Genomic DNA, 19,499 nt, shown 5'->3' on the forward strand with positions numbered 1-19,499 from the left:
CTATTCATGTAGTTTGTCTAAAAACATGAGCTGGCTATCACTCACGCTTAATTTTCAGTGAAATTTACATTAATAAGCCTTACATTAGTGCTTTATTGGGAAGGTATCAATCCTAATGATGAAATGCAGATTTTTCATAAACTTAGTAGTCCCAGGAAACAGAAAGAAGGTTCTGTGTATGTAGAGCTAGAGGGGAGACCAAATCTTTTGTTACAGAAATAATCTGATGGCACAGTGTTAAAATTGGCATTTAATTTGACAAAGTAATGCCATAGTAGCTGGGATAACCTTGGGAGAAAAGACTGGTTCTTAGCCACATTCCATAGTCAGGCATGTAGCACTGGTGTGGACCATGCTGATATGTTCATATTTCTGCACTTCTCATACTCTACTGCAACTGTGGGGTGGCAAAGGTAACAGCATATCTGATTTCTGACTGATGCAAGTCAGACCCCAAATTAAGCAACAGAGGGTTTCTTAGACAGCTGTGTCAGACAGACCCTAGTTTAGCAGGCTGCTTTTCTAGAGAAGATTGTGTGTTTTATCAAGAATGTAAAAATGCCTCTCTACACAAGTACAAAGGTGACCACTACCTTAACTTTTCAACTCTCATCAGTAATGAGTAATAATAATTCATAATGAGAGCGGTGCTAGTAAAAGTACCTTAAACGTATACTTTAATTTTAATGAAGTAGTCAAAACATTACACTGAAGTTAAATCCAAACAGACAACTTGTAATAGTTGTAAACCCAACTGTTTCCTGGCACACTGAGTTTGACAGGATAGAAACTACTAACTGAAACCCTGGAAATATGGTTTCAGAACAAAAAATAACCATTTCCTTTTAGGTCAAGTGTTACTTCAGTTTATGTAGAAATTTCCAAGCTAGTAGTTTGAACACCACTGAGTAGATACCTATCACTCATCATGTGCTGGCAATGTGCTCATTTTGAAAAGCTCTCCTTAATTCACCCACTGAAGGATTTTAACACTCCTGTCTAAAGTGCCTCTTACAAGATTGTTTGATATAAAGAAAGTGTATAACTTTGGTAAAGTGCTCTCTCCTACTTCATACAAAAGAAAATCATCTACCCTAATCCAGAAGGGCTGAAGCACAGGCCTCTCTCACCTCAGGTTTATAATCAGAATCTTCTCTTAGCCACCCCTCCCACCAGTTTTCTGTAATTCAATTACAACACCAAGTCAGCTATTCAACCACAACCTACTGCATAAAGATGGACACTAGTAGAATGCGCATGATCTACACCAGTGACTAACCTATACCACATATTTTATTTGGACGCTTAAATTTGACAGGCCAACAGTTATTAGAATACAAGATCTCTTAACAAGACTTGGGTGGAGAAGGAATAGTAGCATCCAGACAGTCCTTGGCTAGGGACCAAGGTCCATTTTAATGACATTCCCTCCCCTCCCCACCCCCCAAAAAAGCTATTAATTCTCCTCTCCTGGAACAAGCTTTGTAGAGCAGTTGTGGCAGCTCAGAATCTGACTTGCATCCGGAAATGCATCTGCTTTGTAGCATTGTTACTCATTCCCGTCTTCAGCATCCACTTAGACTTCATCCTCTGTAGATACTGCATGTCACGTTCATGTGCTAGGGCTGCTCCTTTTGTAAAGGAGAAAAGGGTGAAAAGTTAGTAGCTTACAAGACTGATTTACAGTATAAGGCCTTGCCGCCAATTACACCAGTCTAGTTGCAGCAATATAGTTACCCAGGTCTAAACTTCGGAGTAGACCTTTATTCTGCAGTAAGAGTGGCTAGTTTCATTTTAGCTTTACATTCTTCCCAAGCAATGTAAACTAAGCTGAAAAGAGGCCTCATGCTGGAATAAGAGTGTCCAACAGGGGCTTATAACCTGGATACCCATCACTTTAAATTCACATCTTCCCTTATTCATCTGTAACTTCCCCAGGAAAACTTAAGTGGCTTAATCCTGCAATGAGTTCTACATGTGGACATGGGTTAGACCTTGATCCCCTCATGAGCTCAGAGCAAGCAAAGTAATTGGGGGGAGGGGGGAGAAGATGCAGGAGAGTGTTTCTGAATGGCTACAGATCTGAAACAGACCTAAATTAATTGAGTAATTTGAAGTGTCTCTCTCCATTCAAACAAACCTTAATTTTCTTTTTAAAAAAATTCAAAGTTATTTGCCAAATAACTTCTGCAAATAATTCTTCATCTGGAGATCATTCACTGCAAGTATCCAAAACTTGAATGGTTTTGACTGGGACTGTCAAAGAACAGTTTATGCTGGGGTGATGTATTACCATATTAAATGGCAAGAACAGAAGATGCTAGCATTGACAGCTGAAGGAAAGAGTGACACACAAATGGACAGGTAATCTTAATTACCGTCAGCCACCTCTAGCAAAGACAAACTATTAACCTTAGAACTTGAAACATTCAGCCTTACTTTGTGGTCAATACAATATTTATGTTCCTATCTGAGTATCAAAATAATGTTTAGAATTCAATTCTACATTAATCCTCTGAAGTATTCCGCAATACTTTACACTTACACAACAGGCTTGGGCATAGTACTGTTCAGACAAAATATTTGAACTACACAGTTACAGTGCAATACATATAGCTGCAGTAGTGCAGGAGCGAAGAGAAGTACTAGAGTGCAAATTAAGGAAGAACATGTAATAACTGAAAACAGGATCTGAATTTAGCAGGCAGGAACAGGCTATGCGACTTCTAGTTCTGAAATGCCAACCTCATCTTTATTTTGTACATTAGCCTAGATTCATCCTTCATAACTTCACATCACCCAACTATGACTGGAAAATTTCAGGGTTGTACACAAATGCACTTTTGCTATAAGAAGCAGTGTGTCTACAATTAATTTGTGTATATGCAGGGGTGGCAAATTTCTACAATGTATTGTGCTTACGTGCCAGAAATGAAGAGGACACCCAAAAGTCAGATATGGTGCAGGAGACAAGGTCCAAGCTTTTACCACAGAGCAGTGATGCTCTTCTCACTTTTCACCTACCAGAAGTTTAGTTTCTCCTTGCAAAAGTGATATTGCTCTTTGCTAGGAAGTGAAGCACCAAATCTGACAGCACCTAGCAGTAGCTATATGGACAGAATTCAATCACGTAAATGCTAGTATAAGGAGACTACTCTAAGAGTGTGCCTACACAGGGAGCGACAGCAAGTCTCACAGCCTGGGATGACAGACTCAGGCTCACATACAGCGCTAAAAATAGCGGAATAGATGGTTGAGCTGGGCTGGAAACCAGGATCTGACACCCACCTCCCTCCAAGAATACAGGCTTAAAAGAGAGTTTAAAGAACTTAAGTTTGTCACTTACCTGTACTGCTTGTCCAACCCAGAGCTTTGTACTGTTGCAACACCCTACCCACTGCCGCCTTATTTTTAGCAACAACCACTGCTCTTGACAAACCAAACCGCTGCTTGTAGTATCTCATCAAAGAACGGTGACCAACCCTGGCACCTGTTACACAAGAGAATATTTTACAGTTTAAGTCAAGCACAGTGAGCCAGCTTTTGAAGCAAAGTAATCGTCCAAGCGCCTTTGGAAAGTAATCACATTGAGGAGTGCCTTTTAAAAGGATCTGATGTTTTAGGACTATGATAGAGTGTGACTAATATAGCAGCTTCTATAGTATACCACATGTTGAGGAGAGGACAGACAGAAAAAGACAAGCAGCTCAGCTAAAAGATGGCTAGGAATTATAAAAGCCTCCAGGAAGATTTAATTAAAGGCAGGAAATGGAGAGGACGACTGACTGTTAGTTTCGTCGCAAGGATTTGGGCCAGCTTTTTAATGCTAGAAGGAACCTTTATAATCAGCTAGTCTAAAGAATACAGGCCAAAGAATTTCACCTAGAATTCCTGCATCAAGCCCAATAACTTCTGGTTGAACTAGAGCATCTCATTTAGAAAGCCATCCCATCTTGATTTAAGGGTCAGTAGGAGTCACTGTCCTAATGACAAAACAATACAAATTCACTAAGGTTCTCTACTCCTTGTGAAACAAGAGAGATGATCAATCTGAGCTGTGCAGAGTCAAAAAAATGGGCCCAACATAAAGATTTATATAGCAAGATAAGCACAGAGGATTTACATTTACATGGCACCGTGTTTTGTAACTGGTCAAATAGTCAGGCAGCATGTAATCATCATTACACAATTCAGGAGTACGAGAGAGATTTTTCTAATTACATTTTTACTGCCAAACCAGAACATGAAGACTGGTAGGTAAGTTGTTAGTTATAACAGTCCCTTCTTGTTTCATGACATTTGATGAATAAAGCCTCTGCCTATCACTGGAATAAATCCTATTTCTCTCCCCCCCCCCCCATTTTTTTCTTTTTTTAAACAAACTGACAATTTGGCCGGTTATACTAAGTGGTGAAAACAGGAAAGGTAATTTCATGGCAAAATACAGCCCCAATAACACAGCAGCCTGCAGAAGTGCTCTGTGGAGACCTGAGGCTCCAACCACACAAGAGTTTGCAGGACTGGAATCCAAAACTCTGAATTCCCTCGAGATCTTCAGTTACTACTTTGTGATCCCCTGTGGAACCCCTGCATAAACAAACCAAACTGGAATGGCTAACATTCCCCCGCTCACTGGATAATAAAGAAAAACGAATAATGAAGGGACAGACTCTGCAGCCAAAATGCTTAATTCCACAAAGATGAGCACTTATAACAAGAGAACAAATGCTTGTTTTCCTGTTTGTCAACAGTAACTGTCAATCCCTAGTTGCTAACAATTGTCTAATTTTGATGATAGCTTTTATATTTTCCTGAAGTGAGAGAGACTTGTGCTTATTGACATGGCAGACCAATGACACCAAGGAGGTGAATACTGACTTTACTTTGTGGTTACTAGTACCGAAACACTGATTAGATGTGTTGTTGCATGTTAGTTACAGCTACAGGGAAGGAAAACCCTAGACTAGATAGTGATGTGGTTTAGGTTTTCTAGTTCAATAGTACTCTGTTAAGATGTACTCTTAGCCTATATGATTCTATAAATCTCATTTAACTATTTTCTGTCCAGTAATTGTCCAAAAAGAGGTGAAAGCAGAATAGATAAAAATGATTTAAAAAAAATTTTGTTTTAATTTAAATTTAATTTAAATTAAGACTGTAGATTTATTTTTAAAAAAATATTTAAAATTAAATTTGAAATGATTAGTCTATCAAAATAATTTAATTAAAAACAATATTCAAGCAGTACAAGTTTGCTGCTGAAGTTTTAAAGAAAGTCAAACCACTGAACTGGTGGCAGTCACTGGCTAAGCACTGGAACCAACGACTTTGTTAAAGACTAGGGCTGTTGGTTAATTGCAGTTAACTCACGCAATTAACTCAAAAAACCACTCCAATGCAGACACTACAGAACCTGAACCACCAAAAAAGAAAATCAACCTTCTGCTTGGTGGCATCTGACTCAGATGATGAAAATGAACATGCGTCAGTCTGCTATGCTTTGGACTGTCATTGAGCAGAACCCATCATCAGCATGGAGCATGTCCTCTGGAATGGTGGTTGAAGCATGAAGGGACATATGAACCTTTAGGGCATTTGGCATGTAAATATCTTGTGACACTGGCTACAACACTGCCATGAGAAGGCCTGTTCTCACTTTCAGGTTACATTGTAAACAAGAAGCAGGCAGCATTAGCTCCTGAAAATGTAAACAAACTTGTTTGTCTGAGCTGAAGAAAAAGTAGGACTGAGTGGACTTGTAGGCTCTAAAGTTTTACATTGTTTTATTTTTGAGTGCAGGTTTTTTTTAAACATAAAATTCTACATTTGTAAATTCAACTCTCACGATAAAGAGATTGCACTACAATAGTTGCAACAGTGAAACTGAAAAATACTATTTCTTTTATTTTATACAGTGCAAATATTTGTAATCAAAAATAAACTGTGCACTGTACACTTTGTATTGTGTTGTAATTGAAATCAATATATTTGAAAATGTAGAAAACAAAAATATTTAAATAAATGGTATTCTATTATTGATTCATCATGTGATTAATCACGATTAATTTTTTTTCATTGCTTGACAGCCCCTATTAAAGGCCAAAGCCAGCTTCTGAGAGCAGTTGCCTCTTCTACACGTGCAGAGAGAATATTTTCTTCATTTCATTTAAGTTTATTCGACTAGTTCAGTTCCATAACTAATTAATTCAAAGCTGAGAAACCAACTGGGAGGTGAAAAAGCAGGAAAGCTTGTTTTCCTCCTCCAATCTATACATAAAAAGATGATAGGCTGAGCTAATAGTCCTAAAATTTTGTAGGCCATGGCGGCCAGAAACAATCATTTCAATTCACTAACTACTGAGAATTCTCATTTATTAAAGAAAGGAAGGAAGTTTTAAATGCAAAACATGTTTTGATAAATGTACTGGGGAAATGTATTGAAGGTCATTTTAAAAGTGCTGGTTTTCCAGGTTTGTTGCATTTTTAATTGAATTCCAACTTGCATCCAAATTGGCACAAATACCACATTAAAAAAGAAGATCAAATCAATCTAGTAAGAAAGAAATGAATCATTCACCATTTTCAAACATAAAAATTAAGCAGCCGAATCAATGTGTATTAAGCAATATACTTGTTTAAATAAGTGTACTAATACCATGTATCCTCCTGGTTAGAACAAAGGCAGGAGATTTAGCATGTTTTAATAGTTATCAGTGACTAAGAATCAACCTTTCCTTAGAAAAATAACTAAAGTGCGCAAATGCATAATGAGATTAAAATCAATAATTTAATTCTACCTAGCTTGGAAGTGTATTTTTATTATTCCAGCCTCCCTAAGTGAACTTTCACATACTCCATTGTTCCACTCACATATCTTGCAAATGAATTACAAGCCAGGTATCTACACGTCCAATAATTAGATTTGTTTAAAAAGTGTCCAGTCTTTAATATTAAAGTGGAAGTTTAGCAAATAAGCTAGATGACCTCATTTTACACCAACCAAATCTACTCTAGAAATACAAGTATTGCACAACAGATAGGAACACAGATGGCTGGAAAAATGAACTTTTGAGTGCTGCCTTTCCATGCACTGAAATGGTGATGGATTAAAACACCTTTATCACTGTTACATGCAATAAACACCTACAGAAACTTTGCAGAGAAAGGCGGTCTGATTACACAGGGTAGAATAAAAAAATAAAAGATTTAAAGCCCCCACAGTGCCCCCTACTGGTTTCCCATCATTGATCAATTTAGAGATCAAAAGATACCTTGCATATCACTAGATCAGCTACAATTTAGTGAGAAAATCGTTTTTTCTATTTATGCGCCAGTATTTTCTAATGTTTTTCACCCTCAAAACTAAACGGGACCAGAATTAAAAACCAAAGCATTTGTACCCTTTTAAAAGAGGCAGATCAAGAAATGTTTTGATTTGTTTTTTTAAACTATAAATGTTAGGTCCGGCATATGTTTGACATTACCCTGAAAGAATGGGATTTTTCACAAAAGTCTTTATAGATCTGCAGCATATAAAAAGTGAAACTGACTATGTGAGAGAAACTATGAAACTGGAAGGAGGAAGATTTTCAGAGGAATAAAAGGGAGTTTGGCACTCATCTCCCATTTAAAGTCTCCCCCAGACTACAGTAAAACAAAAACAGAAGAGAAAGCTTCTCCTCTAATCTTTTAGATCTAGCCATTTTAGGCTTAGTTGCTCCTGGTGACAATAGTATGTGTTACTTTTAAGATGGGGCCCTTCAGCTCAGTTGCTTAAGAGGAAAGGTCTCTTTCTGTTAAAGATTTAACATCCAACTCTTCCATAGGAAGGCTGAGAAAGCTCCTACTTTGGTTCGCTGGTCCTTCAAGGGGTCCTTCAGCAAAAATAGAATACAAAATGCAACGTTCCTGCATTGAAGTTTTAAAAAATGAACAGCCTCCCTTACTACACCACAGCTGCTTTTCATGCCATCTTCAGCCACCATAAGTTGTAATAACCAATCATAAAGAACCAAAAAACAGTACAAAAGCAAGGGTTCCTCCACCACAGATCACCTTTAAAGAGACACATCAATTTATTCACTATCCACATTTTCTTTAAAACCTACTACCGTTTCAAGTAATACACACAAGACTATTGTAACTAAAATTGGAGGAAAGAGATCTCTTTTCCCATTTTCATGGTGCATTTGACAGAACTTTACAGATCACGGGGATGTGCTGATATTAAGCATATGCAAGGGATCTCAGTGTGTGGAACTATACACCAAAGCATCAGACAGTGTAGAAATTAATACACAAACAACAATATGTGGCTGCTTAAGGAAATTAATATCTGAGTAAGAAGTTGTCAAAATTAGTTGCCTATGACCAGGTTACACTGCGCAGAACTTACTCTCTGTAAGATGTATTGCAATGAAGTACATATTACATCCTTGCATGCATGAAGTCAAGGGTAAATAAGAGGAAGTGATGCCCACACACACGCAGACAAATGCAAGGGAATGGCAAGTTAGAAAGACTAAGAAATCTTATACATTTCAATTTGAGCTAACTGAATAAGAGTATTCAAATGGAAACAGGTCTTCAATTTGAAAACTGAACAAAAGAATTTGAGATCAAAGCAGATGAAGGACAAGTGGATAGCAAACCGTCTGCTTCATGACACAAATGGGAATCTCTCTTTGTTGGCAATAATTTAAACTACAGCAAAGCCAAGAAGATAAGTACTTTTGATACAGTATTTATTATACGTACCTGAAGGGAGGATCAATTCCATACTTTCGTCGTCATATTCTAAATTCTTCCCTGCTGGGAGCTCTCCAGACATCAGCACATCCTCTCCTTCCTCGTGATCAGGGTAACTGCTCCTGTGGAACAGCAGCGGCAGTTGCTAAATTACACACTCAAACTCCTTCCCAGACCCTGCATCCCGTCCCTGCACCCCAATCCCCTGCCCTAGCACCAAACTCCTTCCTGGAGCCAGAGGTGGCTCTAGCCATTTCGCCGCCCCAAGCACGGCGGCATGCCGCGGGGGGCACTCTGCCGGTTGCCGGTCCTGCGGCTCCAGTGGACCTCCCGCAGACGTGCCTGCGGAGGGTCCACTGGTCCCGCAGCTCCGGGGGACCTCCCGCAGGCATGCCTGCGGATGCTCCACTGAAGCCGCGGAACCAGCGGACCCTCCGCAGGCACACCTGCGGGAGGTCCACCGGAGCCGCCTGCTGCCCTCCCAGCGACCAGCAGAGCGGCCCCCGCGGCATGCCGCCCTGAGCACATGCTTGGCGTGCTGGGGCCTGGAGCTGCCCCTGCCTGGAGCCCAGACCTCTCACCCTCTCCTGCACCCCAACACTCTGCACCAGCCTGGAGCTCCCTCCTGCACCTAAACTCCCTCCCAGACCCCACACCCCCTCCATTTATATAGTAGAAATGTGCAGCCCATGATGACTTACCAAAATTCGTAGAGTGGCCCCCCTACGAAAATTATTGCCCATCCCTGGTATGGATGGACAACAGCATCCTAACAGGTCTAACATTTCATTTTAAATAAATAAATAAAATAAAATAAATAAATAAAACCACACACTCAACAACAGCACATACCATTATGCACTTGCGTACTTGGAGGGGTTGTTTAATATATTATTAGTATTAAAGTGAATGCTTAAGGTGTTATTTTTTTCTGAAGTGCACAGTAGCTTTGTCCCCAAGACAGCTTCTGACTGATGAATTGATTTTTCAAGAATTGCTAGGATCTTAAGTATAAACGTTAAAAAAAAGTCTAGTTTCTAGAAGGTCAACAATGGAAAAGTGGGTTTCAAGTTTCAACACTTCTCTCTGCTTTCCATTTTGTAGCAAGGAAGAAAAAAATTTCCCTACCTAAAATCATAGAAGTCTGCAAATTCCAAGGCAGCATCCCCATCTGTGAAGAGCTTGCAGTGGCTTTTATCATTCATATGACCCTGTACTGCTTCTGTTGAGTAGAAGGATTTCCCCTTCTCATTGCACCACAGGCAGATTTTCCCAACACCAACTTTTTCTCCTGCGCAGGGTGGGAAGGAGAAAAAAAAAAGAAAAGTATAATTTTGAGTTTACATTCAATTCAATGATCAATTTTGGCATCCCTGAAGTGGTTATCTCCACTTGCAGATGGGAGATCTGAGTCACAGCCAGGGTAACTGACTTTCTTCAGATTAGAGTCATTGCCAGAAACTGAATTAGGGCTCTGGTCCCCTTGGACTTTAACCACTCTGCTCCTCATAGAAGAAGTCCATGTATTTAAAGAATAATTCAAATGATAGAACAGAGGGCTTCACACACACTGGGCAAAACCTCTGTGAGATACTATAAAAAAAAAGGTTTTATTTTGTGGATTTTCTTGCTCATTCCAAGGAGTCAATTCCTGTGAGAAGAGCTTTAGTGAGGATAGATAAATTTAATATGAATCTAGTTTGATTATAGCAAACATTCCATTTGCGGTGGAGCTGCTTTCTTATAACTGTAATAGTAGTTTGGCAAATATTTGCATCATCATTCACTAGGAGAGTCCATGTAATAGGCACACCCCGTGTAAATATTTTAGAACTTGAAGTTTTTTGCATAAACCTCATGCTGTTTAAACCAACACTGAGAGAGATCAGGTTAAGACCTAATATGGGGGCAGACTATCCAAAAGCTGTCCAATGCATCAGGGTTCTTATACTTTCCTCTGAAGCATCTGGTACTGGTCACTGTCAGAGACAGTACATTGAACTAAATAGACCTGAGGCCTGATAGAATATGGTTATTCTTAGATCTACTGGAATTAAGTCATACATTTGACTGAATGAAAGTCATGAATACCACATGACACTGAAGTCATTGCTCAAATCTTGGAGACTTTATTGCAACAAAACAGGGTATTTAACCTTGGTGGTGGTGGTGGAGGGGGGTGGGTGAAGAAGAGTACGCTTACCCAAGTACTTAATCAGTCCCCTGAGATCCACAAGGTATTCTACATCTGGAATAAAGAAACTGTGGGCTTTTGTCATGTGGGCCACATTTTTCATGAGAGAGCTTGAATGGTGAGGACAAAACAAGCAGTCTGTGAGTGGTACTGCACCAGCGGCAATCTGTTTCTCATCTTCCCCCACTGCACCTTCCATCTGCTCATCTTCAGAATCTCCAACTTCATCAGAATCTGCATCCTCCCAGCCTTTCAGTGCAAGTTAAAACACTGGGTTTATTTACATCATCTTTTTTTCAAGCAAATAAGTGTAATCTGTATGCTCTAGTACAGAATATGTTTACAACACCAATAATAATTATAAACTGATATAAAATGCTGTGTTCTAATTACTATACAAACATTTAAATCAATCAAGTGGTGAGCTCAGACCACTGTCAATAAAACTAACTTACAAAGAAATGATGGAAGCTTAAGGCAAAAATCAAAACTGCTCATAACAGGGTCACCAGATCTAAGAATTTAGTTACAATCTTTTCTACTATGAAAATCCTATTGCTGTTTAGGAGCAACATTACTATTGTACCATGTAACATTAAAACAACGCATAACTGGTAAAAAAGCAACCCAATTCTGTCATAAACATGAGGATTTTGATTTCCTGTAGTGACTTAGCAGCCTGAGCAGAAAGTTATAAAACCAAAGATACTCTTTTCACATATACATCTTTACGACAAAAAGAAACATTTTCAGTTATCTATAAGCAGCGTTCTTAAAGTAACTGGAGCTATGTAATTGCTTTCATGTCACTTGTACTGCTTCCAGTCATGTTTTTTTCTCCTCTGATACTCATGCAAGATCCCACACATTGCTCTGTCAATATACTTCAGATTTCACTGGGGAGGATAAGAGTGTATGTGTGGGGCGGAAGGGGCATCAAGATAATTTCCCGTGACACTTCAATCTTCTGTAAATGCCAAAAAGGGCCAACTGAGAAGGCTGTTTGTGATGTCCATTAGGAACTAGAAGACAGTAAACTCATTTCACATAGGCCACTAAAGAGTTCTCAGATGGTAACTATTAATTACCAACCTAGATGGGATTCAAACCAGTGACCTGATAATGTTACTACTGGATATTGGTTTCTAGCTTTAAAAGCCTGAAACTGACAATTCTTTGACCTTTGTTTGCAGTATTGCTGCAGCTGCGTTGGTCCCAGGATAATCAGAGAGAGACCACTCCTTTCTTACTCTCTCTAATCCTTTCATGGTACACCTCTAAACAAACAGCACCGGTATCAAAACGTTAAAGGTAAAATGAACACTCAGAAACCTCCCGAGATACAGTGTTACAACTTAAATATATCTTAAAGCAAAATAGTTGCATGTTGGTTTCTTCTTTATATATCTTCCAAAACAGAGTACAGAAATAGGTTTACCATACAACAGTTGATGATGTGTCTAACATCTAACACATGGGGACCTGATCCCCACCGACATCAATGGAATTACTTCAGCATAAATCTGCTGTAACGGAGTGGAGCATTAGGCTAAGGAGAGCAGGTCCCTGCACTGCTTTTGATGGACATAACAGAAGCAGTAGTTATGAGAGAAAAACACATGACCTCTATTCTTAGTAACTAGAAAACTTTTCAGTTCATCTTTAAAAAGAAAAAAGTTATGACTGAGATCGCTGGCCACTAAACCTTGCTAGACTTGAATCTTTCTTCCCTCTTTATAGCAAATATTTTTTGGTGGGAACCTCTTCTGTGTGAACTTTCATTAGAAAAAAGCCTCCTCCATGGAATTGTTAACAATGGTTTCCTGCCTGGAGAAATTTTATTAAAAACACACAGGGGGCTTCTACCCAAAACCAACCACTAAGTTTGTTTACCCAGAGCCACCATTTTACCACCTTGCTGGTTTTCTTACCTTCTTCCATATCCTCCTCATCCTCTGCATCCTGTTTTGCCAGTTTCCGTGCCTGCTGTTCAAACCACTGTACCCTTGGAGGTTTTTCCAATTGCTCTCTGCTCTGTGACAAATTACCTCCAGCAGAAGGTGGAGAGCTGCTTGTATCAGTTGGGAGCAATGGTATCTTCTTTGGAGACAAGGATGGCTGGGCCTTGACGGCTTGCCGAATAGCTGTATTTATTTCATCGTTGTTTAGGCTCTCCTGGGCCAGCCCCTTTTCCAGGTTCTTCTCGTTTAAGGTTTCTACCTTCTTGCTGACAGCCTGGAGAACTTTTTTTTCAAGTTCTAAGTGCTTCTTGGACTTCAAATGATTCTCATAGGCATTGAATGTGGAGAACCTCTTGCTGCAAGCTGTGCAGTAGGTGGCAGTGACTTTGTTCTGTTCCTCTGTCACTGCTCTCTGAGCTAGGACTCTCTCTTGGAAATTCTCGGCAGTGACAGGTGGCATGTCAGCAACTTTCCGTTTTAGATTATATCTATGCCAGTCGGTTTTGTAGTGGGCACGCTGAATGTCAGCATCCTTAAAAGCCACACGGCAAGTAATGCAAGTATAAGACGCCATTACTGGGAAGCAAAGAAAGGCAGCGTATCAAAAGAAAGTGATCAAAATATGGCAGGAGGAGGAGACATGAAAAACAAGCCAGTGGCAGGTCTTTGCCTGTCTGAGCAATTGCACATTTGATGCAATCCTGATGCAGGTGCATTAGTAACATTTATGAAATGCTGATAATGCATTAGACATTGCAAGGGATGAAACAAAGATATAAAGTTAGTCACAACTATCAAAGATGTATTACTACTTATTATTTGTATTATCGTAGCACCTAGAAGCCCTCATCATGGAGGACAAGGACCCCTAGGCCAAATACACACACACAAAGGAAAAGGATGGCCCTTGCCCCAAAGAGACTTATCTATAGCTCTCTCCACTTTTCACCAAAGAGCAAACTCCTGAAGTCTCTAGTCAGTAGGATGCAACCCGCAGTAAAAAATGGACATGATCATTTTAAAGAAAAAAATACTTCTGTTTGGTTTTTTTTAAGCCTTCTATTGTCACAAGAAATGACTAAGATAATACAGTGTTAAAGTGATAGAGAAAGCTTTCAGTTGGTTTTCAGCATATTGTGTACAATGACACATTTTCCCTCCAGTATCAGTCATTTTCCCCTTTTGTATGTGAGAGTCTCCCACATAGCAACAGGGGAGAGTTAAATAGGAAAATATGACTATAAAACAACAAAAACTGGCAGAGAGAATGAGGGACCATATTTTATTGTATGTTTGTAAGCACCCAGCATAATGAGGCCCTCTGCTCGATTGGAGATTGCTGGGTACAGTAACACAAATACATAGCAACAATGGCTAAAGTTATCATTAAAGTTTCTTTAAACTGAGTAGATGCAGTGTTGATGGAGTCACGTTAAAACCATAATGGATCATAAGCTCTCTAAGGCAGTGACTGTCTTTTTGTTCTGTGTCTGTACAGCACTCAGAACAATAGGGTCCTGGTCCAGGACTGCTAGATGCTACTGCTAGGGCTGCTAGATGCTACAGTGGTAATAAACAACAAAACGGACACAAGGAGACGCTCACAAATTGAGATCAAACCCACCATGCCTGTTTACAGATATGTGACTAATCTAAGGAAAGCACAATTCAACCCTGTAATGTGGAGGGGGAAAAAAATCAAGTCCCGAACAGCATACAAAAACTGCAATCCCCCCAAGGGGACCAACAGGCAGAAAAAACTCTCCCCAAACACTAGCATGAGCCTGTACAGCACTGAAAGATATTGATTTTAATCAGAGGACAAGTACATTACAGAACTGACATTTCCTGTTTGAAACCAGCATTTGCTTTTGTTGTATTTCTTATCTGTAAATGCAGAGAAAAAACATGTACACACACAAGAAAATATGAAAAATGGTCATTTATAAGCACTACAAAATAAACCAGTAAATTATTATACATAAGAGAAAAAGTCACTCATTCTTCACTGAGAAATGTCTATGTCAGAGGCAGGCAACCTGCGGCACACGAGTTGATTTTCAGTGGCACTCACGCTGCCCGGGTCCTGGCCACCGGTTTGGGGAGCTCTGCATTTTAATTTAATTTTAAATGAAGCTTCTTAAACATTTAAAAAACCTTATTTATTTTACATACAATAATTGTTTAGTTATATATTATAGACTTGTAGAAAGAGACCTTCTAAAAACATTAAAATGTATTACTGGCACGTGAAACCTTAAATGAGAGTGAATAAATGAAGACTTGGCACACCACTTCTGAAAGGCTGCCGACCCCTGGTCTATGTTCACTCAAATAGCTATGTTTTGTTTCAGTCAGGATCAACTTCACTCCCTGCTTTCTAATTCAAGTATGCACCACCTAACCCAGAGGTGGGCTACATCCAGCCCACAGGACCATCCTGCCCAGCCCTTGAGCTCCCAGGGAGGCTAGCCCCTGGCCCCTGCCCTGCTTGTCTCCCTCTCCCACTGCTTCAGCTCGCTGTGCTGCCAGCGCTCCGGGCGTTGGGCCGGCCTGCCCCGGTGCTCTACACTGCATGGCGGTGTGGTTGGCTCCAGCCAGGCGGCATGGCTGCCAGTCCTGGTGTTCTGAGCAGCATAAGGGGATGGGGCAGTTGGATAAGGGGCAGGAGGTTTGGCGGGGGGGGAGGGGCAGTCAGGGACAGGGAGTGTTTGGATAGGCATGGGAGTCCCAGGGAGCCTGTCAGGAGGCAGGGGTGTGGATAGGGGTCAGGGCAGTCAGGGGAGTTTGGATAGAAGGTGGGCTCCCGGGGCGGGGGGGCAGTTAGGGACGGGGATGGTCAGGGGACGAAGAGCAGGGGGGTTGGATGGGTCAGAGGTCCTGGGGGGGCCAGTCAGAGGGCAGGAAGTGGGGTGTGTGGAGAGGGGGCCAGGCAGGGGGCGAGAACAGCCTTCCCTACCTGGCCCTCCATACAGTTTCGGAACCCAGATGTGGCCCTCAGCCACCCCTGACCTAACCATTCTAAACTGATATGAGAACCTGTTTCCATTCAGCAGTATGTGGTCCTTGAAAGGAAAAAATGGTAACACTGCAAGCCATCTAAGAAGCACCTACTGCTGTATAATTTAGACAGGTTCTTTTAAAATGATATGTTAGGTATTTGCTAACTCTTGTTAGAGTTATATGGCAAGCAAAAATGTTGCTAGATTCCTCTCTGACCAATTTTAGAAATAAAATTAAAACACAAGAAAATCCAGAACAACCAAAAATATTTACATCTGCTAACTCACCAAAGGAACAATTCACTCTGTTCGAAGGTATAAAATAGAAGAGACTAACTATGGGATCACATGCTGCTATGTCAGCACTTCTGTTATACACACTTACTTTCATCCATAATTTTAACCTTAAAAAAACACCCTCAATTTTCTCTCTCTCACATGTCTGCATGTGTGTGTTGAGGGGGCAAAATTTAAATGTAACTGAATTTTTGGAATCCAAGAACAGACTGGTTTCATCTAATTTTTGGAAGAGTTAACTTGTTTCCCGTTGGTCCTCTACTGCACCTGATTTCTGCTACTTTAACATGACACCAAATCAATAGACTAGTGAACATAAGCACAGCCATACTGGGTCAGACCAATGGTCCATCTACCCGGTAGCCTGTCTTCCAACACTAGCCAATGCCGGGTGCTTCAGAGGGAATCATCAAGTGATCCATCCCACATCACTCATTCCCAGCTTCTGGCAAACAGAAGCTAGCGACACTTCAGAGCATGGTTTTGCATCCCTGCCCATCCTGGCTAACAGCCATTGATAGACTCATTCTCCATGAATTTATCTAGTTTTTTAAAACCCTTTTATAGTCTTGGCCTTCACAACATTCTATGGCAAAAAGTTCCACAGGTTGACTGTGCCTTGCGTGAAGAAATACTTCCTTTTGTTCGTTTTAAACCTGCTACCTATTAATTTTATTTGGTGACCCCCAGTTGTTGTGTTAGGCAAAGGAGTAAATAACACTTCCTTATTTACTTTCTCCACACCACTCATGATTTTATAGATCTTGATCATATCCCTCCCCTTAGTCATTTCTTTTCAAAGCTGAGCCGTTCCAGTCTCATTAATCTATCTTCATACAGAAGCTATTCCATACCCCTAATAGATTTTGTTGCCCTTTTCTGAACGTTTTCCAATTCCAGCATAGTGTTAGAATGAACAGCTGCTAAACATAAGTTAGTAGAATATAAGAACTTCTATTACGTAAGTTAGGAACTATAAAACCTAGATAAAAATGGCTTGACAAATTATTTTTTGCTTTCATTTTGCATTTCCTTTTTGGTGGTTTTAAATCAGATAAGTCCAAAGTTACTTTTAAACACCACGAGTTGAGTTTAATGTCAAAAGAAATTCGGCTACAGATAAAATATACAGCGCGCGTATACGACCTAGGGGGACAGGAGGGAGGTATAAAACAGCAAAAAGAGCATTAAAACAGGGTTGGTAGGATTCATTTCATGACTGTCTGGCCAATCAACTCATCAAAGCTAATATACTCCAACAACTCTTGGCCTGGGTGCCCTCCCTCCATGCCTGTCACACCCAACAGAGCCCGGGCATGGAGCTATCCAGTCTGAACTCCTGGGTTTAGACCCAGCTTCTGTTTCTGCCATGAGGGCGGGGCTGCAGACAGCAATCCGGGCGCTGGGCACATCCCAGCACCAGAGCTGCCTCTGCGGGGGGAGGGCCCCACGCCGCAGGAAAGCCACAGGCGAGCGGTCCCAGCGTAGCTCCCCGGCTGCGGGACGGAAGCGCCCGGGCCCGCCGCAGATGGCGGCTTCTCGGGCCCGGCGCGGCGCGGCCCGCCCCAGACCCAGGCCGCACCGCCCGCGGGCAGCTGAGCCGGGAACGGGCCGGGGGTGACCGGCGCACTCTACTGCGGGGCGCGGCCCCTGGCCGAGCTGGAAGCGGGACAAGTAAGCTCTGGAACGCTCGCCCGCGGGATTCCAACGTGGGGCGGCCACAAGCAGAAACCGCCCGCCCCAGTGACGCGCTTGGCCGCGCCAGCAGGGAAAGGCGCTCTAGCTGCTGCTGCCGGAGCCACCGACCCCCCTGCCGGCCGCGGCGGGCCCAAGGAGCGTCCCCCGCCGCAGGCCCCGCTGGCGCGGCCTGGGCGGCGCCCCGTGCCGCTTGCCTTCAGCGCGCACCCGCGTGATCGCCTAGCATAACGCCGCCGCCTCCCCGCTGGCCTGGCCCTCGCGGGGCCGCCTGATGCCCCCCAGGGCAGGGGGCACGAGCCGCATCCCGCAGCTTCGTACCGTGCCGGGATCCCGCCCGCCTGCTCGTGCCACTGGGAGGGCGGGAGCGGGTCAGGGCTGGGGCCCAGGCAGGACTCGTGAGGTGAATTCCCGTCTGCAGCTACAACAGCCCCCACCTCTGTTTGCCCTGGAGGCCGCTGGCTCAGCCCGTGGCTAGGAAACGCCTTTGGACTGGGTGTGATGGTTTTCAAAGAGCCCTCGCAATGCGGGCGGATGGTATAAAAGGGGGAAACGGGCGGAGGGGGGAGAAGAGCCCCCCCCCCCCCACAACCCCAGACAGCAGTTATTTCAGGTCACCACGTTGCTGGAAAAAGCCCAAAGGGCACAACCCCGTTTTTAAAAAGTATTTTCTGGTCACCTTTAATACACCTATGGGGACGAAATGCCATGGAATTATTTGGTAAATATTGAGCAGGCAGGAATAGACACGTTTTGCAACAATATCTATATAGAGAGAGAGAGAGAAAGTCAACATTTTTCAAAATTCAAGTTTCTTTTTTTTTTACCAGCTCTAGCTACATAGCCCTGCACTGCTCTGTCTTGTGAAAGGCAGTGTGCATGCAAAGGATATATAAAATAATATAAATAGGAGAGTGAGTTAGATAAAGGAATTTCCTGCCATGTCTTGGGGAGGCTTCATTGGATTAAGTTTAAGTATCTTTGAGGTCTATCATATTAAATGAATGTGTATTGTTATATAATTTGTATTATTGTCAGAGTGTATGTAATCTATCAGCAGGGGAGATGTGACAGATGTGAGACCTGGGGGTTCAAAAGACTAGATACTTAACAATGTGGCTCATCAACAACTGTCAGTAGCAAAAATCCCCAACTGCCAGAGAGGGGACACTAGATGGGGAGGACTTTGAGTTGCTACAGAGAATTATTTCCCAGGCATCTGCCTGGTGGGTTTTGCCCACATGCTCAGGGTCTAAATGATTGCCATATTTGGGGTCAAGAAGGAATTTCCCCCCAGGTCAGATTGGCAGAGAGCTGGGGGGTGGGGGAGAGGGCTTCACCTTCCTCTGCATCTTGGGCCACAGGTCACTTGCAGATTTTAAGAAGTGTAAATGGTGAATTCTCTGTAATTTGAAATCTTTGAACCAAGATTTGAGGATTTCAGTAACTCAGCCAGAGGTTAGGGGTCTGTTACAGGAGTGGGTGGGTGAGGTTCTGGGACCTGCAATGTTCTGGAGGTCAGACTAAATAATCACAATGGTCCCTTCTGATCCTAAAATCTAGGACTCTATTTGCCAGACAAGAGTGGACTTTTGGAACAAA

The 19,499-nt window shown here is 42.0% G+C and overlaps 1 protein-coding gene across 3 annotated transcripts; it reads right to left on the minus strand.

Moving 5' to 3' along the window:
- Positions 1 to 222: 222 nt before the first annotated feature.
- ZNF622 (zinc finger protein 622) lies at positions 223 to 17,947 on the minus strand. Of its 3 annotated transcripts, XM_075062691.1 has the most exons (8): positions 17,838 to 17,947; positions 14,885 to 15,011; positions 12,874 to 13,638; positions 10,952 to 11,191; positions 9,877 to 10,039; positions 8,758 to 8,870; positions 3,347 to 3,490; positions 223 to 1,631 (listed from the first exon to the last, which is right to left on the minus strand). In XM_075062691.1, the coding sequence occupies exons 3-8, from the start codon at positions 13,475 to 13,477 to the stop codon at positions 1,504 to 1,506; spliced, it is 1,392 nt and encodes a 463-aa protein (XP_074918792.1). In that variant the 5' UTR covers positions 13,478 to 13,638; positions 14,885 to 15,011; positions 17,838 to 17,947; the 3' UTR covers positions 223 to 1,503. The 3 variants fall into 3 exon arrangements, with proteins under 3 accessions (XP_074918792.1, XP_074918791.1, XP_074918793.1); XM_075062690.1 differs by lacking the exon at positions 14,885 to 15,011; XM_075062692.1 differs by lacking the exon at positions 14,885 to 15,011 and having other exon boundaries at positions 12,874 to 13,479; positions 17,838 to 17,941.
- Positions 17,948 to 19,499: the final 1,552 nt, after the last annotated feature.

This window comes from Chelonoidis abingdonii, chromosome 2 (genome assembly GCF_003597395.2).
Source record: "Chelonoidis abingdonii isolate Lonesome George chromosome 2, CheloAbing_2.0, whole genome shotgun sequence".
Taxonomy (NCBI): Eukaryota; Metazoa; Chordata; order Testudines; family Testudinidae; genus Chelonoidis; species Chelonoidis abingdonii.